The following is a 26,952-nucleotide window of genomic DNA, read 5'->3' on the forward strand; positions in this document are numbered from 1 at the left end:
TTGTGCAAAAGCTTTTAATTTTCATTAGGTCCCATTTGTTTATTTTTGCTTTTATTTCCAATATTCTGGGAGGTGGGTCATAGAAGATCTTGCTGTGATTTATGTCGGAGAGTGTTTTGCCTATGTTCTCCTCTAGGAGTTTTATAGTTTCTGGTCTTACATTTAGATCTTTAATCCATTTTGAGTTTATTTTTGTGTATGGTGTTAGAAAGTGTTCTAGTTTCATTCTTTTACAAGTGGATGACCAGTTTTCCCAGCACCACTTGTTAAAGAGATTGTCTTTTTTCCATTGTATATCCTTGCCTCCTTTGTCAAAGATGAGGTGTCCATAGGTTCGTGGATTTATCTCTGGGCTTTCTATTCTATTCCATTGATCTATATTTCTGTCTTTGTGCCAGTACCATACTGTCTTGATGACTGTGGCTTTGTAGTAGAGTCTGAAGTCAGGCAGGTTGATTCCTCCAGTTCCATTCTTCTTTCTCAAGATTACTTTGGCTATTCGAGGTTTTTTGTATTTCCATACAAATTGTGAAATTATTTGTTCTAGTTCTGTGAAAAATACCGTTGGTAGCTTGATAGGGATTGCATTGAATCTATAGATTGCTTTGGGTAGAATAGCCATTTTGACAATATTGATTCTTCCAATCCATGAGCACGGTATGTTTCTCCATCTGTTTGTGTCCTCTTTGATTTCTTTCATCAGTGTTTTATAGTTTTCTATGTATAGGTCTTTTGTTTCTTTAGGTAGATATACTCCTAAGTATTTTATTCTTTTTGTTGCAATGGTGAATGGTATTGTTTCCTTAATTTCTCTTTCTGTTTTTTCATTGTTAGTGTATAGGAATGCAAGGGATTTCTGTGTGTTAATTTTATATCCTGCAACTTTACTATATTCATTGATTAGCTCTAGTAATTTTCTGGAAGAGTCTTTAGGGTTTTCTATGTAGAGGATCATGTCATCTGCAAACAGCGAGAGTTTCACTTCTTCTTTTCCTATCTGGATTCCTTTTATGTCTTTTTCTGCTCTGATTGCTGTGGCCAAAACTTCCAACACTATGTTGAATAGTAGTGGTGAGAGTGGGCATCCTTGTCTTGTTCCTGATTTCAGAGGAAATGCTTTCAATTTTTCACCATTGAGGGTGATGCTTGCTGTGAAAGATAAAAACCATATGATTATCTCAATAGATGCAGAGAAAGCCTTTGACAAAATTCAACACTCATTTATGATTAAAACTCTCCAGAAAGCAGGAATAGAAGGAACATACCACAGCAAGTGACAAGATTTCTACTGGACCTTAAGTCAGTCAGTCAATCAGTGGATTGTAAATCCTGTCTCTTCATCCATAAGATATTTGAAGTAGCTAATGATTTTCAGTACTAAGACAATACCAGAGCAGCTATGTAACCTTAATCAAGTATCTAACAACCTTTGCAACAACTGATAGATACCAACACTTCTGTACTCAGTAAGAATTCAGTAAGAAATAGAGCTAGATAATATATGGTACCTTTGATAACTAATTGTGGTTGTTCACTCACTTAGTCATACCGACTCTGTGACCCCATGGACTGCAGCACACCAGCCTTCCCTGTCCTTCACCATCTCCCAGAGATTGCTCAAACTCATGTCCATTGAGTCAGTGATGCCCCTCCAACCATCTCATCCTCTGTCATCCCTTCTCCTCCTGCCTTCAATCTTTCCCAGCATCAGGGTCTTTGCTAGTGAGTCGACTCTTTGCATCAGGTGACCAAAATATTGGAACTTCAGCTTCAGAATCAGTCCTTCCAGTGAATACCCAGGACTGATCTCCTTTAGGAAGGACTTGTTGGATCTCCTTGCAGCCCAAGGGACTCTTAATAGTCTTCTCCAACACCACAGTTCAAAATCATCAATTCTTTGGCGATCAGCTTTCTTTATGGTCCAACTGTAACATCTGTACATGACCACAGGGAAAAATAGCTTTGACTATACAGACCTTTGTCAGCAATCGATGTCTCTGCTTTTGAATATGCTGTCTAGGTTTATCATTGCTTTTCTTTCAGGGAGCAAGCATCTTAAATTTCATGGCTGCAGTGACCATCTGCAGTGATTATGGAGTCCAAGAAAATAAAGTCTGTCACTGTTTCCATCGTTTCCCCATCTATTTGCCATGAGGTGATGGGACTGGATGCCATGATGTTTGTTTTTTTTCAATGTTGAGTTTTAAGCCAGCTTTTTCACTCTCCTCTTTCACCTTCATCAAGAGGCTCCTTAGTTCCTCTTTACTTTCCTCCATTAACGGGGGTGTCACCTGCATATGTGAGGTTATTGATATTTCCTCCCAGCAATCTTGATTTCAGCTTGTGCTTCTTCCAACCCGGCATTTCCCATGATGTACTCTGCATATAAGCTAAATAAGCAGGATGACGATGTACAGCCTTGACGTACTCCTTTCACTATTGGTACCAGTCTGTTGTTCCATGTCCTGTTGCTTCTTGACCTGCATACAGGTTTCTCAAGAGGCAGGTCAAGTGGTCTGGTATTCCCATCTCTCAGAATTTTCCAGTTTGTTGTGATCCACACGGTCAAAGACTTTAGCATAGTCAGTGAAGCAGATGTTTTCCTGAAATTCTCTTGCTTTTTCTAAGATCCAACAGATGTTGGCAATTTGATCTCTGGTTCCTCTGCCTTTTCTAAATCCAACCTGAACATCTGGAAGTTCTCAGTTCACATACTATTGAAGCCTGACTTTGAGAATTTTGAGCATTACTTTGCTAGTATGTGAAATGAGTGCAATTGTGTGGTAGTTTGAACATTTTTGGGCATTGCCCTTCTTGGGGACTGGAATGAAAACTGATCTTTTCCAGTTCTGTGGCCACTGCTGAGTTTTCTATATTTGCTGGCATATTGAGTGCAGCACTTTCACAGCATCATCTTTTAGGATTTGAAATAGCTCAACTGGAATTCCATCACCTCCACTAGCTTTGTTCGTAGTGATGCTTCCTAAGGCCCATTTGGCTTCGCACTCCAAGATGTCTAGCTCTAGGTGAGTGATCATACCATTGTGGTTATCTGGATCATTAAGACCTTTTGTGTATGCTGCTTCTGTGTATTCTTGCCATCTCTTCCTAGTATCTTCTGCTTCTGTTAGGTCTGTACCATATCTGTCCTTTATTGTGCCCATCTTTGCATGGTATGTTCCCTTGGTATCATAATTTTCTTGAAAAGATCTTTAGTCTTTCCCATTCTATTGTTTTCCTGTTTCTTTGCATTGATCACTTAGGAAGGCTTTCTTTTTTTTTTTTAGGAAGGCTTTCTTATCTCTCCTTCCTATTCTTTGCAACTCTCCATTCAAATGGGTTTATCTTTCTTTTCTCCTTTGTCTTTCACTTCTCTTCTTTTCTCAGCTATTTGTAAGACCTCCTCAGACAGCCATTTGCATTTCTTTTTCTTGGGGATGGTTTTGATCACTGCCTCCTATACAATGTCACTGGCTTCCATCCATAGTTCTTTAAAGCACTCTATCAGATTTAATCCCTTGAATCTATTTGTCACTTCCACTGTATAATCCTAAGAGATTTGATTTGGGTCATACCTGAATAGCCTGGTGGTTTTCTCTACTTCCTTCAATTTAAGTCTGATTTGGCAATAAGGAGTTCATGATCTGAGCCACAGACAGCTCCTGGTCTTGTTTTTGCTGACTGTATAGAGCTTCTCCATCTTCAACTGCGAAGACTATAATCAGTCTGATTTTGGTATTGACCATCTGGTGATATATATGTGTATGGTCGTCTCTTGTGTTGGAAGGTGTCTGCTATGACCAATGTCTTCTCTTGGTAAAACTGTTAGCCTTTGCCCTGCTTCATTTTGTACTCCTAGGCCAAACTTGCCTGTTACTTCAGGTATCTCTTGACTTCCTACTTTTGCATTCCAGTCCCCTATGATGAAGAAAGGACATCTTTTTTGGTGTTAGTTCTAGGAAGCCTTGTTGGACTTCACAGAACCATTCAACTTCAGCTTCTTTGGCATTAGTGGTTGAGGCATAGACTTGGATTACTGTGATGTTGAATGGTTTGCCTTGGAAACGAACAGAGATCATTGTCATTTTTGAGATTGCACCCAAGTACTGCATTTTGTTCTCTTTTGATGACTATAAAGGCTACTCCATTTCTTCTAAGAGATTCTTGCCCACAGTAGTAGATATAATTATCTGAATTAAATTTGCCAATTCCAGTCCATTTTAGTTCACTATTGCTAAGATGTTGATGTTCACTCTTGCCATCTCCTGTTGACCACTTTCAATTTATCTTGATTGATGGATCTAACGTCCCAGGTTCCTATGCAATACTGTTCTTTACAGCACTGGCTTTACTTTCACCACCAGACGCATGCACAGCTGGGTGTTGTTTCTGCTTTGTCTCAATCAGCTTCTTCATACCTTCTGGAGCTATTTCTCCACTCTTCTCCAGTGGCATATTGGGCACCTACTCATCTAGGGAGTTAGCCCCTCAAAAACAATATCATGTTATATCTTATAAGCACAAAAGGTAGATGTAATATTTTTGGTAAATAAATGTAGGATTCCTTTGTGAGAAAAAATAAGTATTCCTGTCATCACCAATCTGTTTTAATTTTATTTTTAATTGGATGATTATTTGATTTTTGGCTTGATTACTCTCTTTTCTTTTGACTCTTCCTTTTCTACATCACCAATCTTGGACATAAGATTGATCACATCATTTCCTTAGGAAAAGTTTCCGAAAGTATATATATGCTAATTTTAAATTCTGATATATTAATTAAATATGGAATCATCAAACTTTTTCTATTAAAGCACCAAATAGCAAATAGTATAGACTTAAGGGTCATGAAGCAAAATCGAGGTTATTATATAGGTACTTGAGAAAACAAATTTCCATAGATCTTTATCAATAAAATAAAATTTTAAATGTAATAATTGAGTATGATAGAAAGCAAATTTACATAAATATTTTTTATAAAGTTAAAAATCTAATAATTGAGTACAGTTTTCATAATGAAGTTCTACAGATATAAATAAGGGAGTTCTTTTGGGGGAATAAGAGTTGAAAGGTGCTATTCCTTGTCAACAAAATCCATTGTAAATATTTGTCTGTGGATACTGATCTATGGTGAAATTTATTTTCAGTTTGCAAATTTCTTTCCTCATAGACAACTACTGCCAAATATTGATATATATGACATGAGTGTATGGTTAATTGCACATATTCACTGATCAGAAGGCATTTTTAGAACGCTATCAGCTAAAGACTAGACTGCCTTTTAATATGTTAGTACATTGAAAATTAATTACTTCCCTTAATTGCACCATTAGACAGAGTTTGAGCTATGGAAGCATTTCCTTGGCACTTGTATCAACGCTGAAAAATGCCATGGACTGAAATATATTGCTCAGACTTTGTATAAGAATGGAGATCTCACATTTAATTTTTGACAGTTTTGACTTTTCATTTTTACAGGAAGTGTGTAACACAGCCTGGTATTACTTGCAAGTAAAAACAATGTTAGTTCTCACTGAGAAACTTTATCATAATGTAAGTTTCACAATAAATACTATTTGACTTGTTTTTAAATTGAAACATTTTCAAGTCTGCAACATGAGCTAATTCCAGAGCCATTCAGATTTGAGAGGTTGAATACAGTTCTTCCAACCATTTAAAAATGTAAACACTGTTCTTTTTAACAATGAAGTATAGTTGCTGTACATTATCATATATACAGTATATAGTATATATACTTTGTATATACTATATATAATATAGTGATTCACAATTTTTACAGGTTAACTCCATTTATTATAAAATATTTGTTATATTTCCTGTGTTATATAATATATCCTTGTAGCCTAATTTATACCTAATCCCTTATGCCTATCATGACCTTCTTTCCTCTCCATTGGTAACTAGTTTGCTGTTTGTATTTGTGAGTCTACTTTTTTGTTACATTTGTTAATTGTATTTTTTATATTCCACATATAAGTAATATCATCTAGTATTTGTCTTTCTCTGACTTATTTCACTTAGTATAACAACAAAACAAAACTACTGAATGGGAAAAATTATTTGCAAATAATATAACCAATAAGGTGTTAGTATCCAAAATATATAAACAGTCCACACAACTGAACATCAAAAAAGAAACAACCTGATTATAAAATGGGCAGAGGATCTGAACAGTTTTCCAAAATTTAAGAAAATGTAGACAGCCATGAAAAGATGTACAATCATCAGGGAAATGCAAATCAGAACCACAATGAGATATCACTCACACCTGACAGAAGGGCCATCAACAAAAAACACAAATGACAAATGCTGGCAAGAATGTAGAAAAAAGGAAATCTTCATACACTGTTGGTGGGAATGTAAATTGGGGAAAACAGCACAGAGGTTTATCAAAATAACTAAAAATAGAACTACCATTGTTGCTGTTCAGTCACTAAGCTGTGTCCAACTCTTCGCAACCCCATGAACTGCAGCATGTCAAGGTTCCCTGTCTTTCATTGTATCCCAGAGTTTGCTCAAACTCATGTCCATCAAGTCAGTGATGTCATCCAACCATCTCATCCTGCCTTCAATGTTTTCCAGCGTCAAGATCTTTTCCAGTGAGTCAGCTCTTCCCATCAGGTGGCCAAAGTACTGAAGCTTCAGCTTCAGCATCAGTCCTTCCAATGAATATTCAGGATTGATTTCCTGTAGGACTGACTGGCTTGATCTTGCTGTCCAAGGGACTCTCAAGAGTCTTCTCCAACACCACAGTTCAAAAGTATCATTTCTTCAGTGCTCAGCCTTCTTTATGGTCCAGCTCTCACATCATACACGACTATTGGAAAAGCCATAGATTTGACTAGATGGACCTTGTCAGCAAAGTGATGTCTCTGCTTTTTAATATGCTGTCTAAATTTGTCATAGCTTTATGACCCAGCAATTCCATTCCTGAGAATATATCTGAGAGAAACAAAAGCACTTATTTGAAAAGATACATTCACCCCAGTGTTAATAGCAACACTATTTACAATCGCCAAGATACAAATGTAACTTAAGTGTCCATCAACTGATAAATGAATAAAGAAGACTACACACACACACACACACACACACACACACACACACACAGAGAATACTTCTCAGCCCTAATTAAGAATGAGATTTTAGCCATCTACAGCAACATTAATGGACCTGGAAGGCATTATGCTAGGTAAATAGCATTGAAAACTCAAGGACTGTATAAAAGGCAGGCTGTATTTGGCTAGTAAGCCATAGCTTACCAACCCCTGCTGTATAAAGTCTATGTTCCCAGTAAATGTAAATACCTGTTTTCCCCAAAACTTTGCAACCAATAAGTAACAGCTTTAAAAAACTTGTGCAGTTTGAAGTTACATTTTTCAACTTTGAATATTGGGAAAGTAAAATATCTTTTCATGACTATGAAAGTGAAAGTCGCTCAGTTGTGTCCAACTCTTTGTGACCCCATGGACTATGGTCTGGAATTCTCCAGGCCAGAATCCTGGAGTGGGTAGCCTTTCCCTTCTCCAGGGGATCTTCCCAACCCAGGGATCAAGCCCAGGTCTCCTGCATTGCAGGCGGATTCTTTACCAGCTGAGCCACAAGGGAAGCCCAAAAATACTGGAGTGGGCAGCCTATCCCTTCTTCAGTGAATTTTCCCTACCCAGGAATTGAAGGGAATTCCCAGGGTCTCCTGCATTGCAGGTGGATTCTTTACCAACTCAGGTATCAGGAAAGCCCTGAAAGCTCATGATTATAGGCCACTTATATTTTATCATTAAAAATTTATTCATATTCTATTAACCATTTTATTGCAATAAAATTCTCATTCCAACAATCATTTTGTATACCAAAGATTTCTAAGTCTTTTTTAGTAGCTCTGTCTACTTGTTTAGCCTTATTTTCCACTGCATTCTCTCACACATCAAACATTCCTTCCATATTGAAAGACCTGTTATTGCCTGATAGAACTGTGGTTTTTCAATCTTCTCTACATATGTGTGTCAGATACCATTCATTTTCTGTTGGCTTACCTCCATTTTCCCTTCTAGTATAACTCTTAGTTATCCTTCAAAACACAGATCAAGGATCAGTTCCTCCTCTTTGGTTCCATACCATTCTTAACTCTGCCATAAAACCTATCACACTGAGTTATTAACTCTTGTTTACAGTGGTCTTTCTCCCTACTGGACTCAAAGCTTGTTGAGAAATGGTATTGTAATTCACCTCTCTTTTCACAACAGTGCCTGGCACTTAATAGGCACTGATTATCTGTTGACTGAATGAATTCAAGATAATAGTAGTATTAATAATATTAACAAAGTAATATGTGCCAAGTGCATAAATATCAGAAACAATTTGTGTAATAATATTCCTTGTAAACTGCTTATCATAATGAACAATTGAATTTTGAAGAAGCTATCTGAGATAGTAAAATTTCATTATAGAAAACAGCAATTAAGATTTTTATTCCCTGATAAAACTGAGTATATTAAACATTTAACAGCTTGTCTTTTTCCCTAAAGACTCAAAATAATTTATTTAAGTAACTGTCACTAGTTACAGCCAGGATTTGCAATTTACGAAAATTTGCTTGTACTAGAAAACTCAGAAAATTAAAATATAAAAAAGAAAGCTCATCGGCCATGTCTGTTTTGTAATCTAAACCATAAGTTCTTTTTTTCAGAATCTCCTTTGTAACTTGACTAAGATTCATTTTGGATTAATCTTTTATTTGCTATATTTCCAAAGGACATCCATTACCTTGCACTAGATAAGGGAGAACTAGCACTAGCTGAAGTGGCAAGAAGGAGAGCTAGTGATATTGATGCAGAATCAATAACCTCTGGAGTTGGTAAGATTTAATGCTGTTTTTTTAAAGTGCTTTTTGTTTTCATCAATGCTTATTTGGTATCACTTCTGTTTACATTTGTAGGGCATGGTTGGTTAATTTGAATTACTTTTTCTGTGAATACAGTGTCTAAAAAAAAAAGAAGCTTAGTACACTAAGTGTACTTAGATACACTTAGTGTATCCATAGTACACTATGGATATTTAAGTTGAAATTGTGTTCATCTATAGGTGACTCTTAAGGTAACTGAAAAGAAATGTCACTGGCTACACACAGCAAAGGATGTAGACTTTGCAGATTCAGTTTAAAAAAGTTACCAAACAAACAACAAATAGCAACAACAAACCTTACAGAAAAGTGATTTCCAGAGTTTCCACGTTATATTTAAGTATACTAAGTTATATATGTATTGAATATTTATAATGTTTAAATATTAAATGTCTAGTGTTTAAACAAAATTTTATTTTTTTAATTAAATTTTTATTTCATATTGGAGTATAGTTGATTAACAATGTTATGTTAGTTTCCTGTGTATAGCAAAAGTGATTCAATTATACATATATCCATTCTCTTTCAGATATTTTCCTATAGATTATTATAAAATATTGAATTCCCTGAGCTATACAGTAGGTCCTTGTTATTTATATATTTTATATATATATAAATGTGTAATTATATATATATATATATAAGTGTGTAATGTTAACCCCGCACGAAATTTCTGTTGATCAACTTTGTATCCTGAAACTTACCCACTTATAACCTCTAGTAGTTTTCTGGTAACACATTTAGGATTTTCAATGTATAGTATCATTCCATCTGCAAAGAATGGCAGTCTTACTTCTTTACCAATTTGAATTACTTTTCTTTTTTTTCTGATTGCATGGTTAGGATGTACAAAAGTATGCTGAATAAAAGTAATGAGAATGAACATCTTTCTCTTGATCTTGATCATAGATGAAATGCTTTCAGCTTTTCAGTGTTGAGAATTTTAGCTGTGAGTTTGTCATATATGGCCTTTATTGTTGAGGCAGGTTCCCTCTATGCCCACTTTCTATAGAGTTTTTATCATAAATGGGTGTTGGATTTTGTCAAAATCTTTTTTCTGCAGCTATTGAGATGATCATAAGGTTTTTATTCTTCATTTCTTGTGCTGTTTTTTTTTTTTTATTCTTCATTTCTTAATGTGGTGTATCACACTCATTGATTTGCAGATATTGAAGAATCCTTGTATCCCTGGGATAAACCCCACTTGATCATGCTGTATCATCCTTTTATTGGACTTGGTTTGCTAGTATTTTGTTGATGACTTTTGCATTCATCAGTGGTACTTGTCTGAAATTTTCTTTTTTGTGTGGGATCTGTCTGGTTTTGTTATCAGTATAACAGTGGCCTAGAATGAGTCTGGGAGTGTTCTATCTGCAATTTTTTTGATGATTTTCTAAAAGATAGGTGTTAACTGTTTAAATGTTTGATAAATTAATCTGGTCCTGGACTTTTTGTTAGGAGTTTTTTTTTTTTAAATCACATTTTCAATTTCAGTACTTGTAATTGGTTTGTTCATATTTTCTATTTCTTCCTGGTTCAGTCTTGGAAGGTTAACCATTCTAAGAATGTGCCCATTTTTTTCTAGGCTGTCCATTTTGTTGGTATATAATTGCTTAGTCTCTTACAGTCCTTTGCATTTCTGGAATGTCAGTTGTACCTTCTTTTTCCTTTCTAATTTTATAGATTTGAGCCATCTCCTTTTTTTTTTTCTTTATAGTCTTGCTAGAGGTTTATCAATTTTGTTTATTCTTTCAGAGAACCAGCTTTTAGTTTCATTGATCTTTTCTATTGTTCTGTTCTCTATTGCATTTACTTCTGTTTCCATCTTTATGGTTTCTTTTCTTCTAGTAACTCTCGTTTTGTTTGTTCTGTCTCTAGTTGCTTTAGGTATAAGATTAGGTTCTTTATTTTGGATTTTTATTCTTTCCTGATGTAGGATTTTATTGCTCTAAACTTCCCTCTTAGAGATGCTTTTGCTGTGTCCCATGGGTATATCAATTAAGTCCATCTGGTCTGTCATTTAAGGCCTGTGTTTACTTATTTTCTGCCTAGAAGAGCTGTCCACTGATGCAAGTGGGTGTTAACATCCCCCACTATTGTGTTACTGTTCATTTCCCCTTTTATGGCCGTGAGCATTTGCCTTATGCGCTGAGGTGCTCCAGGGGCTTCCCTGGTGGCTCAGTGATAAAGAATGCACCTGCCAATGTTGGAGGTGTAGGTTCAATCCCTGGATCAGGAATATCCCCTGGAGGAAGAAATTGCACTTTTTGGTATTGTTGCCTGGAAAATTCCATGGACAGAAGAGTCTGGAAGAATACAGTCGGTCCATAGCATCTCAAAGAGTCAGACATGACTGAGCTCAGTCCAACTCTTTGTGACTCGATGGACTGTAACCCACCAGGCTCCTCTGTCCGTGGGACTTCCCAGGCAACAATACTGGTAAGGTTGCCATTTCCGCCTCCAGCAAATCTTCCCAATCCAGGGACTGAACCCACGTCTCCTGTATCCCCTGCATTGAAGGCAGATTCTTAACTGGCTGAGTCATCAGGGAAGCCTGATGTTGAGTACATATATATTTACAATTTTTATATTTTCTTCTTGAATTGATCTCTTGATCATTATGTAGTTTTTCCTTATCCCTCATAACAGTCTTCATTTTAAAGCCTATTTTGTCTGATATGAGTATTGCTACCCATGATTTCTTTTGTCTGATATGAGTATTACTACCCATGATTTCTTTTAATCCCCACTTTCTCCCTGTATGTGTCCCTAGATCTGAAGTAGGTCTCTTGTAGACACATGTATATGAGGTTTTTCCTTTTTGGTATCCATTCAGCCAGTCTGTGTCTTTTGGTTGGAGCATTTAATCCATTTACATTTAAGGTAATTGTCATACGTATGTTCTTATTGCCATTTTGTTGTTTGGATTTGTTCTCTCCTCTTGGGATTTGATGACTATCTTTAGTGTTGTGTTTGAACTGCTTTTTCTTTATTGTGTCTGTATCTGTTGTAGAGTTTTATCTGTTGTAGAATTTTGGAGTGTGGCTCCCATGAGGTTTTAATATAGCAGTCTATATATATGTATGAAGATTGCTTTAAGTTGCATTTTAATTTCAAATGCATTTCCAATATTTTGCATTTGTACTCTCTCGTGATTGCAGGCTTTGTCATATGTGTCTGTGGATGCTTTGTTATCTTTACTGTATATTTGCCTTTACCTCTGAGATTTTCCATTCATAATTTTTTCTTGTTTCTAAGTGTGACCTTTTCTTTTCCACCTAGAGAAATTCCTTTAGCATTTATTGTAAGGCTGGTTTGGTGGTGGTGCTGAATTCTCTTAGCTTTTCCTTGTCTATAAAGCCTTTCATTTCTCCATCAAATCTGAACAAGAACCTTGCTTGATAGGGTATTCTTAAAAGGGGTAGATTTCCCCCTTTTATCACTTTATATATATTGTGCCTTTCCCTTCTGGCCTGCAGTTTCTGCTGAAAATTTATCTGATATCTTCAAGGGTATTATCATGTATGTTATTTGTTGCTTTTATTTCATTGCATTTAATATATTCTGATTGTTTTTTCCTTGTTTAATTAATATGTCCTGGCCTTTGTTTAATTAATATCCTCCTTGGGTTATCCAGTCTGAGACTCTCTGCACTTCCTGGACTGGAGTGAGTGTTTCCTTTCCCATGTTAGGGAAGTTTTTGGCTATAACTGTCAAATATTTCCTCAGGTCCTCTCTCTCTCTTCTCCTTCTGGAACCCTTATAATGCAAATGTTGGTGCATTTAATATTACCCTATAAGTCTCTGAGACTGTCCTCATTTCTTTTCATCCCTTTTTCTTTACTCTGTTCTGCAGTGATTTCCACCACTCTATCTTCCAGCTCACTTATTTGTTCTTCTGCCTCATTTATTCTGCTCTTGAGTCCCTCTTAATTTTTCATTTCAGTTATTGTTCATTTCTAAGTCTTCCAGCTCTTCATTAAACCTATCTTGTATCTTCTTGGTTTGTGCTTCCATTCTTTTTCCAAATCTTACATCATGTTTACTTTCATTACTCAGTTCTTTTTCAGGTAGATTGCCTATTAGTTGTTCTTCTAGGTTTTTATCTTGTCCTTTGCTGGCCATACATCTCTACCATCTAATTTTGTCTGACTTTCTGTGTTTGTGATTTCCTTTCCACAGGGTCATAATTCCTACTGCTTCTGATGTCTGCTGCCTGGTGGTTGAGGTTGGTCCAGGAGCTTGTGAGGCTTCCTATTAGGAAGGACTAGTGCCTGCCCTCTGGTGGGTGGAGCTGGATCTTCTCCCTCTGGTGGTCATGTTGAGTGGTGTGTTTACAGGTGGCTGTGAGCTCAGTACAACTTTCGCAACCCATCTGCTGATGGGTGGGGCTCTGTGCCACCCTGCTGGTTGGTTGGCCTGAGGCATCCAACACTGGAGCTTGCACACTGTTGACTGCCGCCAGGTTTTACTGCCAAAATGGCGGCCTGATGCCAATCAGTATTCCCTGGGGCCTCTGCCACCAGTGTTCTTGCCCCCACAGTGAGCCACAGCTGATCCGCGCTTCCCCAGGATACTCGCTAAAACCTGCAGGCAGGTTTAACCTTGGCTCCTATGGAGTCACTGGTTTGTGCTGGTTCCCAGTGCACATGAAACCGTGGATGCACCTTTCAAGAGTGAACTCTGTTTCCCCTAGTCCTGCACTCACGCCCCACTGGTCTTCAAGGCCACATGCTCTAGGGGATCCTCCTCACAATGCCAGATCCTCAGGTTGGGGTGCCTAATCTGGGGTTCATAACTCTCACTCCCATGGGTGAACCTCTGGAATATAATTGTTGTCCAGTTTATGGATCGTCTACCTGGTGGAAATGGGATTTGACTGAAGTGTTCCTCCTATTTTCTAGTTGTGGCATCTTTGTCTTTGAATGTAAAATATCTTTTTTGGTAGGTTCCAATGTCTTTTGTCAATGGGTGTTTACCAGTTGGTTGTGATTTTGGTGTTTTCATGAGGGATGAGCCTAGGACAATAGGGGCAGCAATGATCATCTTACTGCAGGTCTTATAGTGGCAGCAGTGGCCTGTGCACTCTCGAGACAGTGGTTGGTGACTTCTTGCAGGTCTTGTAGTGACAACAAGGGTCTGTGCACTTCTGGGACATCAGGGGCAGTGATTGGCCCTTGGATGCAGGACTTAGTGGGGTTGGTGGCCCGTGCCCTTCTGTGGAAGCCAGGATGGAAATGGCAGCTCACACCATCCCTGGAACTCATGAAGAACGTGTCCTGTTGCCTGAGAGTGCATGCAGAGAAAGAGGCTTCTATGGCACTCCCATCCCTTTCTTAACATGCTCCCAAATAATGGCTCCTTGCCTCTCTGGTGAGTCCCAGCTTTTCTGAGTTTACCCTTTGTTGCCACATTCCAGCCTCTTCAGCCTATGTCTGCACAGCCAGTCTAATCCCAGGTCTGATGGTTGAAGCCTGAGCTTCAGCACCGGGCCCTCACCCATGCTGATGGCCTAGCATCTGAGACAGGAGAACACAGGGCATCAGTACTGTCTGTGCCTGTTACTCTCTGTTTCGCCTACGGCAAACTGGTTGCTGCACTCTCAAAGCTACTCCATCCAGGCTGATCTCCCCACCAGTGAGGGGAATTCTCAGGGTACAGGAATCTTTCCTCTTTCACAGTCCCATCCCTGCACAGGTCCTGTCCTGATTCCTTTCTCTTTTTTCTTTTGTCCTACCCGGTTACATGGAGGCTTTCTTGCCCTTTCAGAAGTCTGACATCTTTTGCTAGCATTCAGTAGATGTTCTGTGCAAATAGTTCTACTTGTAGATGTATTTTTAATGTATTTGTGGGAGATGATGAGCTCCACATCCTACTCCTCTGCCATCTTGATTCTCCCCTCCCCCCTCACTTAACATATGATATTTAATGAAACAAAGTATGACCTATAAACAATAATAAATAAGTAAATAAAAAGAAACTGACTCTAAGGAAGTCCAGATGTTGGACTTAATAAATACAGACTAAATTGAATTCATATTCATAGCACATGGTGTAGACCTTCCCACAATAAGTAACTCAGTAAGTATTTGTTGAATGAATGAATATGTGAATGCATGAAGAGTTATAATACAAAATTAAAAAGGAAAAGGAGAAAATGAAAAAAAAACACACCTCCATCACATCACATAATTACCATTTTGTTTTTGTTGTGAGGAATATTTAAACTCTACTCTTAGTGATTTTTTTTTCTACTCTTAGTGATTTTTAATAAACCAGTACATTAGTGATTTTTTTTTCTACTCTTAGTGATTTTTAATAAACCAGTACATAACTATTAACTATAATCACAATGCTGTACATTACATCCCCAGAACTTATTCATCTTATAACTGGAAATGTGCACCCTTTGACCATATCTCCCTCATCCCACTACCCCTCACTCCCTAGTAGCCATCAGTAATTTTGTTTCTACAAGATGAGCTAAAGATCCACATGTAAGTGATATGAACTTGCTCTTTCTCACTTATAATGCTTTCCTGAGCCATCCAAGTGGGCACAAATAGCAGGATTTCCTTTTTCTCATGGCTGAATAATATTCCATTGTGTGTAATTTAACAAACACACAACCTCTTCTTTACCAGGTCATCCACTGAGGGACATTTAAGTTGTTTCCATGTCTTGGTTTATGTGAATAACACTGCAATAAGCATGGGAGTGCAGATATCTTTTCAATATTTCTGTAATTGCATTTGTATATCCAAAACCACACTTATTTTTGTCATTGTCACTTGCTTTTGCTGATGCTTCCAAAAAAAAAAAAATTTTGCCAAGACCAAGGTCATGGAGCTTTTCCCTATGTTTCCTTCTAGGAACTTTATGATTTCAGTTATTTAGTTTTTAATTCATTTTGAGTCAGTTTTTGTGAATGGTATAAGATATGGGTGCAATTTCACTTTTCTGCATGTATTTTTCATTTTCCCAGTACCATCTATTGAAGAGACTATCCTGTCCCCACTGAGTGTTAACTCCCTTGTCAAATATTAGTTGATACATATGTGTGCATTTATTTCTATCTGTTCTGTTCCATTGATCTGTATGTCTGTTTTTATCCCAGAACTGTAGCTTTATAGTATAGTTTAAAATCAGGAAGTGTGTTTTCTCCAGCTTTGTTCTTTATCTGGATTTGTCTGTTCTGCACTGAATCTATAGATATGTAGTATAGTCATTTTAAGTTTAATTCTTCTAATTCATGAATATGGTCTATCTTTCCAGTTCTGTCATTTTCAATTTCTTTCAAAGACATTGTTTTCAGTGTATAGATCTTTCATTACTGTGGTTAAATTTATTCTGCTTTTATGTAATTATAAATGAGATTTCTTTCTTAATTTCTCTATCATAATCTATTACTAGTATATAGAAACTGAACTGGTTTTTGTGTACTGATTTTGTATTCTCTAACTTTACTGCATTCTTTTATTAGGTCCAAAAATTGTTTTGGTGGCATCTTTAGTTTTGGACTTCCCTGGTGGCTTAGATAGTAAAGCATCTGCCTACAATGTGGAGACCCAGGTTCGTTCCTTGGCTTGGGAAGATCCTCTGGAGAAGGAAATGGCAGTACAATCCAGTACTCTTGCTTGGAAAATCCCATGGATGGAGGAGCATGGTAGGCTACAGTCCCTGGGGTCGCTAAGAGTCAGATACGAATGATCCACTTCACTTTCACTTTCTTTTCAATTCAGTTCAGTCACTCAGTCATGTCCGACTCTTTGCAACCCCATGAATCGCAGCATGCCAGGCCTCCCTGTCCATCATCAACTCCCGGAGTTTACTCAAACTCATGTCCATCCAACCATCTCATCCTCTGTCGTCCCCTTCTCCTCCTGCCCCCAATCCCTCCCAGCATCAGGGGCTTTTCCAATGAGTCAACTCTTCGCATGAGGTGGCCAAAGTACTGGAGTTTCAGCTTCAGCATCAGTCCTTCCAATGAACACCCAGGACTGATCTCCTTTAGGATGGACTGGTTGGATCTCCTTGCAGTCCAAGGGACTCTCAAGAGTCTTCTCCAACACCACAGTCCAAAAGCATCAATTCTTCGGCACTCAGCTTTCTTCACAGTCCAACTCTCATATCCATACATGACCACTGGAAAACCCACAGCCTTGACTAGACGGACCTTTGTTAGCAAAGTAGTGTCTCTGCTTTTTAATATGCTATCTAGGTTGATCATAACTTTCCTTCCAAGGAGTAAGCGTCTTTTAATTTCATGGCTGCAATCACCATCTGCAGTGATTTTGGAGCCCCCAAAAATAAAGTCTGACACTGTTTCCACTGTTTCTCCCTCTATTTCCCATGAAGTGATGGGACCAGATGCCATAATCTCAGTTTTCTGAAACTTAACAGTTTTAAGCCAACTTTTTCACTCTCCTCTTTCACTTTCATCAAGAGGCTTTTTAGTTCCTCTTCACTTTCTGCCATAAGGGTGGTGTCATCTGCATATCTAAGGTTATTGATATTTCTCTCAGCAATCTTGATTCCAGCTTGTGCTTCCTCCAGCCCGGCATTTCTCATGTACTCTGCATATAAGTTAAATAAGCAGGGTGACAATATACAGCCCTGATGTACTCCTTTTCCTATTTGGAACCAGTCTGTTGTTCCATGTCCAGTTCTCACTGTTGCTTCCTGACCTGCATACAGCTCTCTCAAGAGGCAGGTCAGGTGGTCTGGTATTCCCATCTCTTTCAGAATTTTCCACAGTTTATTGTGATCCACACAGTCAAAGGCTTTGGCATAGTCAATAAAGCAGAAATAGATGTTTTTCTGGAACTCTCTTGCTTTTTTGATGATCCAGCGGATGTTGGCAATTTGATCTCTGGTTCTTCTGCCTTTTCTAAAACCAGCTTGAACATCTGGAAGTTCACAGTTCACCTATTGCTGAAGCCTGGCTTGGAGAATTTTGAGCATTACTTTACTAGCGTGTGAGATGAGTGCAATTGTGCTATACTTTGAGCATTATTTGGCATTGCCTTTCTTAGGGATTGGAATGAAAACTGACTTTTTCCAGTCCTGTGGCCACTGCTGAGTTTTCCAAATGTGCTGGCATATTGAGTGCAACACTCTCACAGCATCATCTTTCAGGATTTGAAATAGCTCAACAGGAATGCCATCACCTCCACTAGCTTTGTTCGTAGTGATGCTTCCTAAGGCCCACTTGACTTCACATTCCAGGATGTTTGGCTCTAGGTGAGTGGTCACACCATCGTGGTTATCTGGGTCATGAAGATCTTTTTTGTACAGTTCTTCTGTGTATTCTTGCCACCTCTTCTTAATATCTTCTGCTTCTGTTAGGTTCCTACCATTTCTATCCTTTATTGAGGCCATCTTTCCATGAAATTTTCCCTTGGTATCTCTAATTTTCTTGAAGAGATCTCTAGTCTTCCCCATTCTGTTGTTTTCCTCTATTTCTTTGCATTGATCGCTGAGGAAGGCTTTATCTCTCCTGGCTATTCTTTGGAACTCTGCATTCAAATGGGAATATCTTTCCTTTTCTCCTCTCTTCTTTTCACAGCTATTTGTAAGGTCTCCTCAGACAACCATTTTGCCTTTGCTTTTCTTTTCCATGGGGATGGTCTTGACCCCTGTCTCCTGTACAATGCCACGAACCTTCGTCCACAGTTTATCAGGCACTCTGTCTGTCAGATCTAGATAAATCACTATCTGTTTTCACTTTTTTTTTTAGTCTTCTACGTATGTCATCTGCAAAATAAGACTGTTTTACTACTTCTTTTCTGAATACTTCTTTTCTGAATTGAATGCCTTTTACTTCTTTTTCTTGCCTAATTTCTGTAGCTAGGACCTCCATAATATTGAATCAAAGTGGCCAGGGTAACATGAGCTTCATTGTTAGTGCCCTAGTGGTAGTATAATGGTGCTACAATGTTAAGTATATAACACTCCAGGCTGCTCCACGAGAGACCACAATAATTTAAGAAAGATTTTTATTTCCTCATGTAACAATCTTGGGAGTTGTTACACACCACCACTTCTACACATATCCCATTGGAGAAATCCTGGTCACAAAGCTACACTTAACTGTAAGAAAATCTGGAAACTATGTTAATTGAGATGACCATATATGCAGCAAAAAGAAACACAGCTAAAAGCAGTCACCACTGGAGGGAAAGCTACCTGTTCATCTGTTACACTGAGTTTTAAAGAACAGTATTTAGAAGTAGAAAAGCAAAATGGGAGAACGTCTTTTATATGATCCTCATATGCACAGAAATAAAATGATTTAAAAACCTATTTCAAAAATTATTCCCAGCTGCACATAATATGGCTGTCTATATATTTTAGAAATTCTTCCAAATGTATTATATTTCCAAATACACTCATCATATATGATCTTTTAGATATTATACTATAAATGGCTGAAGCTTTATAATTTCCAAAGCTGAAGCTTTGCCATTTCCTTTTAAAATATATTTTTAAATTCTGATATGAAAGGTTATTTGTGCATAATTTTGAACTTTAGAGAGTATCGAGGACTTCCCTGGCAGTGCGGTGATTAAGACTCCATGCTTTCCTGCAGAGGGCACAGGTTTGGTCCCTGGCTGGGGAACTAAGGTCCAGCATGCCACATGGGATGGCTAAAAGAAATTACTCATTTTATTACACCCAGAGATAACTGATAATATTAGTCAACTTATTTTTTTTTCTTATGCATATGTTTAACAAAACACATTTATTTATCTTCCTTTTTGTTACCCAGTGGTATGTTGTGCCTACATTCCCATGTCATTAAAAAACATTCAATAGCCTCATTTTTAATGTTATCTTCTTCCTAAATGCCTTACTGGTTTTACTATAAAATCATGGTACCATTGTAAAACTGTAGAGAACTACAGATGATAAAACATGGAAGATTCTTTTATACTTAAAATCTCGTTATTAATATAAAATCATTATAAAATTAAGATACAAAAGTTTTTCTTTCTACAAACAATTTGAAATTGTGGTTAACTGTTTACCTACGTTTTGAGGCTATATTACTTGTTTGATTAAGGTGATACATTCAGGCCAATCCACTTTCGGCTCCACTTTTCCTATTGTCTATTTATTGTGTCATGATGTCAGTTTTGATCTATACCTCCTACCTCTAGGCATCTTTGCCTAGAAAGGCAGCCCTAAGCCCATCACAATTATAAGCACATCAAAGACTATCTTCTTTGCCTAGCTGCAGAGATCTATACAGGACTGTATTACATGTGTAACTTAACAGAGACATAAAAGTTTCCAGTAAAATTCCTAAGAAAGCATGATTATCCAACCTTTACTTTTCGTGGTGACATAACGTCAATCATAGAGTGTGACATACTAACACCAACTTTTAATTACCCTTATATATAGATTTTTCCTGTTAGATGTGGATTTTCAGGTTATACCTATGATTTAAATATTTAACATATTTTTGAATTCTAATATACTAGATCACAATACTATAAAACAAGATGTCTTCTTTTCAGAATCCTCCTACTCATAAATGGACAGTAAGTTAGCAAAAGATAACAATAATCTTAGGTGCAAACATTAAACAATTTGGGCTTTAACCCCACTTTTTCTCCTTTTCAATGTCTCAAACCTTCTCTGACTTACTTATTAATTAGACTAGTTAACTGTGCTGATCCAGGATAGAATTGTTCTCAAATAAATTTTTGCAAGTAAATAATGAAGAATTTTGCCTGAGGATGTTGTAGTAAAAGTAACAATTAAACCATGAAGTTAAGAGCAAAAAGAATAGGTGCCAACTTGGCGAGTATAGGAAAAATACCTTGTATCAATAGTCCCCAATTGTAGACAGACAGATTCAGGCAGTTTTTATGCTGCAAACTTTAAGAATACTATGGTGGTAGTCAAGAAAGCCGAGTCCTAGTTTGGATAAACTAGTCAAGACTAACCATGTGACAAGTCACTTTTGGGGATCTCAGTTTGCTCATCTATAAAATAAGAGATAACTAGACGAGTCTTTTCAGCACTAAAATTCTATGCATATGAGTGCATATAATTAAACAGAACAATTAAAATGCTATATACAATATACAACTGTGGGGGGGGGGGGGAATCAGTTGTGCATAGATGGTAAAGAATCCTCCTGCAATGCATGAGACCTGGGTTCGACTCCTGGGTTGGGAAGATCCCCTGGAGGAGGGCATGGCTATCCATTCCAGTATTCTTGCCTGGAGAATTCTAGGTGGAGCCTGGACAGAGGAGCCTGGCAGGTTACACTCCATGGGGTTGCAAAGAGTTGGACATGACTGAATGACTAAGCACAGCACACCTAGTGGTACAAATAAATCTGAATATTCTCTTAGAGGGTGAACTACTTTATTCAAAAATGCTTTTGAATTAAATCCTCTTACATACTGCCTTTAAAAGACTTACTTTATGCGGAAATTTACTCGATCATAAGATTACATAAGATGTAATATCAAGGTGTCCAAGCAAAGGAGCTAATGTAGAAAGAATAATTTCTAAGTAAATAGAATGATTTCACGTATATTTGCCAACAAAAGTCATAAAATTAAATTATTGAACTTTAGAGCTGAATTTGGACTTCTTACAGATATTTTACATGTATTAAGTTCTCCATTCAGAATTTATATCAATTCTTCCTATACTTTTACCATGTCCCCAGGATGTCTCTTTGCACACAAAAAATATTTGTTATATTGTTGGTGTATAAAGGTTGAATTAAAATCATGCATCTTTCTTATCAGAATGAGGTAGTATCTTTAGCTATTTTAAACTATCTTTATAGCTTACAAAATGGCTTCATATAACCATAAATCTATATTCTCAAGGGGAGTAAGAGAAGAATCAGGGTTTTTCTAGTGACATAAAGAAAATAAAATGCCCCTCATGCCCAGGTCTAATCATCCTACAATTTGCTGTGATGTAGCCTTCCATTTCAAGCTGATCTACTTCAGCCTCCACCACAGACATACACACCTCTCAAGAAACACAGATGTCAGGAACTTGTAAAGCATTCCAGTGATGCACTATGACTAACGCTTCCCTTGTGACTCAGCTGGTAAAGAATCCGCCTGTGATGCAGGAGACTTGGGTTTGATCCCTAGATTCGGAAGATCCCCTGGAAAAGGGAAAAGGTACCCACTCCAGTATTCTGGCCTGGAGAATTCCATGGACTGTATAGTCCATGGGGTTGCAAAGAGTCAGACACGACTGAGCGACTTTCACTCACTATGACTAACTCCAATGGCCTTGCAAGTGCCAATTAAGGCTATCTCCTCCCAGTTCCAAGTTCAAGGACATGATGTTGGTAACTCAAAACTGGCTATCGTAGAAATATTTTACACCACAGAAATCAGGAAAATGGTTGGTTTGGGGGCTTTTGTTGGGTTTGGTTTTTGAAGAGCTGGTTGTTAGTCATTTAATAGCCCATGACTGAGGTAATCCCAGGTTATGGTTCCTGACAGCCAAGTGTCCATATATCAAAGACAAGACCTGTAACTGTCCCTACTTGTACAACTCCCAGAACTGAATTTTTAACTTTCATTAATCCTTCTCCAGCTGGATATGAGAGAGAGTAAGGTCCATATAATAGGTAATTTATTGCTTGTCTTTGAACCTATATAGCAATGTTGTTCAATAGAAATATAATGCAAGCCACATACTTATTAACTTTAAATTTTGTACATATTAAAAGTATATCTTAAATTACATGTTAAATTTCATCAGAAATACTTTATCTGTATTTAGAGTTCATAGTTTTCAGTTGAAGAAGTAACTTCAGGTACCCAAGTTGTTCCATACATTCTTTAAAAGTTTTTACAATTACTGAGAATCAGTTTTTGAATTTAAAATTTTTAAATAGATGAAATTAAAAAATTCATTCCTCAGTCATACTAGCCATGTTTCAAGAGTTCAACAGCCACCCATAGTAGTAGTTCCCATACTGGACAGTGCAACTATAAAGCATCAGCATCTCAAAAGTCTTGCAGACCCTTGAGCCTTAACACAGTGCCAGTGTGATGTGTGGATAAAATGATTTATTTAACTCTTTGGTGCTTTAGTTTTCTGAGACAACAACAATCTTAGAGGAATAAGCAGTTATTAATTCAACTATTTAATCAGACATTCTAATGATTGCTATAATCATTAAATCACTCACATGATAGAGCAGCTGCCATTTGTGGCATGTCAGGTTATTTTAAAACCAACTCATCAAGCAGTAGCTCATTTTGAAGAAGAGCTTAACCTTGTTAGATGTTAGTAGCTAAAAATGCTAAGCATTTATAGAATTTCTTTAAAGGACTTTACAAGATTAATTATAATTAATCTTATAATAATGTATTGTTCCTGTTAGTGAATTCCTGAGGTCAGAGAAGGCCTTTTTATGTAACAAAAATGTTCAACAATCAATTTGTCATATAATCTATACTACAGTGTATATAAATTCAAGTCTTAAATATCTCACTCCTGAGAGATGAACAAGAAAAAATGTTCACCTTAAGTAACTTTTCTGATCCAGACTACAATAAACTAATCTCAACACAGAAAAAGTCCTTTTGTAACAGTCAGCATTTATGTACTGTCTGTGAAACAAGTACAACTTTCTTGATTATATGAAAAAGGTTTTTAAGCCCCATTTTTATGGTACTTAACATCTAAACTGCCATCAGAACCATAATAACACCATCCATTTTTATGCGCCTTCCGGTTTTCTGAGTGCTTACCTGCATCATTTTATTATCTTAGCAACTCTAAAAGATACACATGACAGATGTTTTGTCAATTTTTTGAATGAAATTCAGAGAGGCCGAGTGCCTTGCGTACATATTACATAGTGATCAATGCAACAGCTAGAGTTCAGCCACTGTTTATCAAGTGCATACTTTTAGCTGGTGAATATGTTGAACACTGCATTATCTCATTTAATGGTCACAGTAATCTTGTATCTATTTTACAGATGAAGAAAGTATGATGCACAGAGACTGTTACATATAAGTCCTTCTTTCTGAAAGCAAGTATTCTTCTCTACTCTGCTGAGTCCAGAAATGAACTATTATCAAAGTAGGAGAATAAAAGAACCAATCTTCATCAAACAAAAATTACTATAGACTAGCACACATTACTTGCCCAGCATAGTTCTATGCTTGGCAATTACCATCATGTTTCATATTTATAACAACCAAACAACCGTTAAGAGTTAAATATTAGTTTTCCCATTTATAAGTAAGGACAGAGACTCAAGTGACAGAAGCAGAATTTAAAACCATTCCTGTTTGACTTCAAATCTTAGACTCTGAACCACTCTGTCATTCTGCTTCTGAATTGCTAGTTCACTGTAATTTCCCATATATTTCTTACTGTGTAATGTTACTTATTTTTTGAGTTGTTTTGTCTTTTGTGGGGTGGGAGGTTGTCATTAAAAAAAAAGATAGGATTACTTTGTCATCTTTGTTTACCAAATTATCCTGAGGTTTACTTTGTCACCTTTGTTTACTGAATTATCCTAATGATGCCAAAAGTGAGTACTTACACAATTTTCACAGCATAATGCAGGAGAGTAGCTTTGATGGGTGTCTCCTACAACCTTTAGAATAACCTTGAGCAGTAGGCTGACAGATTATAGGACTACTATGGAACTGAATTTCCCTACCTTAGACTTTGAGCTCTAAACAGTTCCTTCACCTATTCAGTGGTAAATATCAGCAGTTTCTCCAAAGTTAAAGGAAATTGACTTGTTTGTTGAGTGTTTTGATTTAAAGTTGTATTTATAACAACAAAATATGGAATAGAAAACTAAGCATTGTTACAGTAAATTTGCTTAAAGTGTAGCTAAATAATTTACATTAACAGAGGCCATGAGGTGTAGGTGCGGAGTGATTTCTTAAGTCAAAAAAATCTTTTTTCTTATGGACTTCTCATTTCACCTTGCCTTAATAATCAGAAAGACAAGTATTTAGATCTTCTTAACACTTTTTCATAACAAAGGGTATGTTAACCTGAGTATGATAAATTTGCCCTTCTGGGGCAAATTTTCTGTTAAAATTCAATTGCTTCTTTTTTATTTTTTGGCTAAATTCCACAACTAGTTAGTTACTGTGTTCCTGGTAAGATTGCCTCTAAGAAGAAAGTAAAAAAAGTTTGTGCATATACATATATATTGCACGATCAAAAGTGAAGACAAAATGTGAAAGAGAAGCATGTTGTTTCTAGTAAAACTCATTCCTTATCTAGAATTAGGTGTACTCATAAATATATGTACTATAATAAGATGGCTGTTTCATTATTTTTTAGAAAATATATAGTCTTTCAAGCTAATAGTCTAGATATTTGTGATGTATTCATTTAAGCAGAAGAAATAGCTGGCAAATGTTTTATGTCAGGTGGTATGCATGCTGTTTATAACCTTTCTTCTCTTTATTCAGTGTAAGGTAACTAGATGTGACAGGGTATGACATATCACAGAGATGACTCAGGTCAGGAACTGCAAGAAGTCAGAAAAACAGTACCTTTTAAAAGGGCCTAAATAAATAGTACTTAAAAGATCTGTAGAGTGTAGTATAGTTTTTTTTTTTTTTAAACCCTGTTATCTATCAAAAAGAATTGAGTTCAATTGCTTAAATGTTGAGGAAAGTCTCTTACTCAGAGGAAAGTGAATTAGGGTAATGTGCCCTGCCAATTCGGGTTGGGGAGGAATCTCTTGTTTCCTTTAAAATTAGGAGTGCCTACCGGCAGACATATCTGTTTGTTTAGAGTTTATGTATCTATTTGTTGACCAAAAATTCAATGATAACGATTCCATTACCTACTTTTCCTTTTTGTCTGAAGCCTTTGCAATTGTTTAGCTTTCATTACGAATTCCTGTCCCAAAGGATGGGATTTCAACAAAGAACATGGTTAGATCACAAAGTTTGCTTTTAAAGGGCTGAATTTTTTTTCTGTCATAGGAAAACAACTGTGTACATTAGTAAATGGTAAAGTATGACATACACTTGGAGAAATGTATATACTGTAAGTGTTCAACTCAGTAAACATACCCATATAACAGCCAGATAATAAAACTGAACTTCACAACACCCTAACAAGTCTCCCTTGCCCCACCTTCTCAAACCTCCAAAGGATAAACATTTCTGACTTCTAATTCTACAAGTCAGTTTTAACTGATCTTGTATGAAAATTGTCTGTCCTTCTCTAGAAATATTAATAGGTTCACTCATAAATGTATGTACTTCAGTAACGTATGTTGATGACTAGTAGGGTCTTTTTGGGCAGGGCTGGGGTCTGACTTATTTCACTTAAGGTTACTTTTGTGAAATGCACCCATATTATGTATATTATTCCATTGTATATAGCAATATATAACACAATGTATTTATTCATTTTGTCAATGATAAGTATTTCAGTTGTTTCCAGTTTGGGGCTCTTATAAATAGTCTTCTAAATATCCATTGTGAATATACCCATCCATTTCTATATATATTCAACTTCAATAGATACCTCTAAAGATTTCTTCATAGTAGCTAAAACAATTTATATTTTTGTCATCAGTACATGAGAACTACAGTTTAGTCTCATCTTTGCCAACAGTTGTTAGCGCCATCATCTTAACTCAATCTGAAGGGTGTATACTGCTATTATAGATGTAGTTTGTATTTCTTTGATGACTTCTGAAACTGAGCATCTAGTTATATGTTTTTGGCAGTTTGAGTATGTTTTGTACAACTCTTTTTCTCATGTTTTTTTTCAGCTCTTTATATAATCCTGATATTTAACTGCAAATATTTTCTACTACTCGAGTTCCCTTTTTTGCTTTTCTAGTATTATATTTTGATGAGAACTTTCTAGTAGTAATGTACTGCAGTTTCTCAGTTTTCTCATTATGTTGATTTTGTGCCCTGTTTAAAAATGTTTGTAATACTCCAAGGTATTGCAGAGATATATTATGTTTCAAGATCTTTGTCTTACCTTTTATACTTCAATCTATAACCCATATAAAATTTATT

The 26,952-nt window shown here is 36.7% G+C and overlaps 1 protein-coding gene across 5 annotated transcripts in view; it reads left to right on the forward strand.

Annotated features, from left to right (window-relative positions):
• WDPCP (WD repeat containing planar cell polarity effector) overlaps window positions 1–26,952 on the forward strand; it is a 288,298-nt gene that overhangs the window by 255,828 nt on the left and 5,518 nt on the right. For 4 of the 5 annotated variants that reach the window (XM_065929068.1, XM_065929069.1, XM_065929067.1 and 1 more), the window contains 2 exons: window positions 8,773–8,875; window positions 16,404–16,586. In XM_065929068.1, the coding sequence (XP_065785140.1) occupies window positions 8,773–8,875; window positions 16,404–16,586 (286 nt within the window). The remainder of the gene's footprint in view (window positions 1–8,772; window positions 8,876–16,403; window positions 16,587–26,952) is intronic. The other variant, XM_065929071.1, reaches the window with a different exon arrangement.

The sequence above is a fragment of the Muntiacus reevesi genome, chromosome 3, assembly GCF_963930625.1.
Source record: "Muntiacus reevesi chromosome 3, mMunRee1.1, whole genome shotgun sequence".
Classification (NCBI taxonomy): domain Eukaryota; kingdom Metazoa; phylum Chordata; class Mammalia; order Artiodactyla; family Cervidae; genus Muntiacus; species Muntiacus reevesi.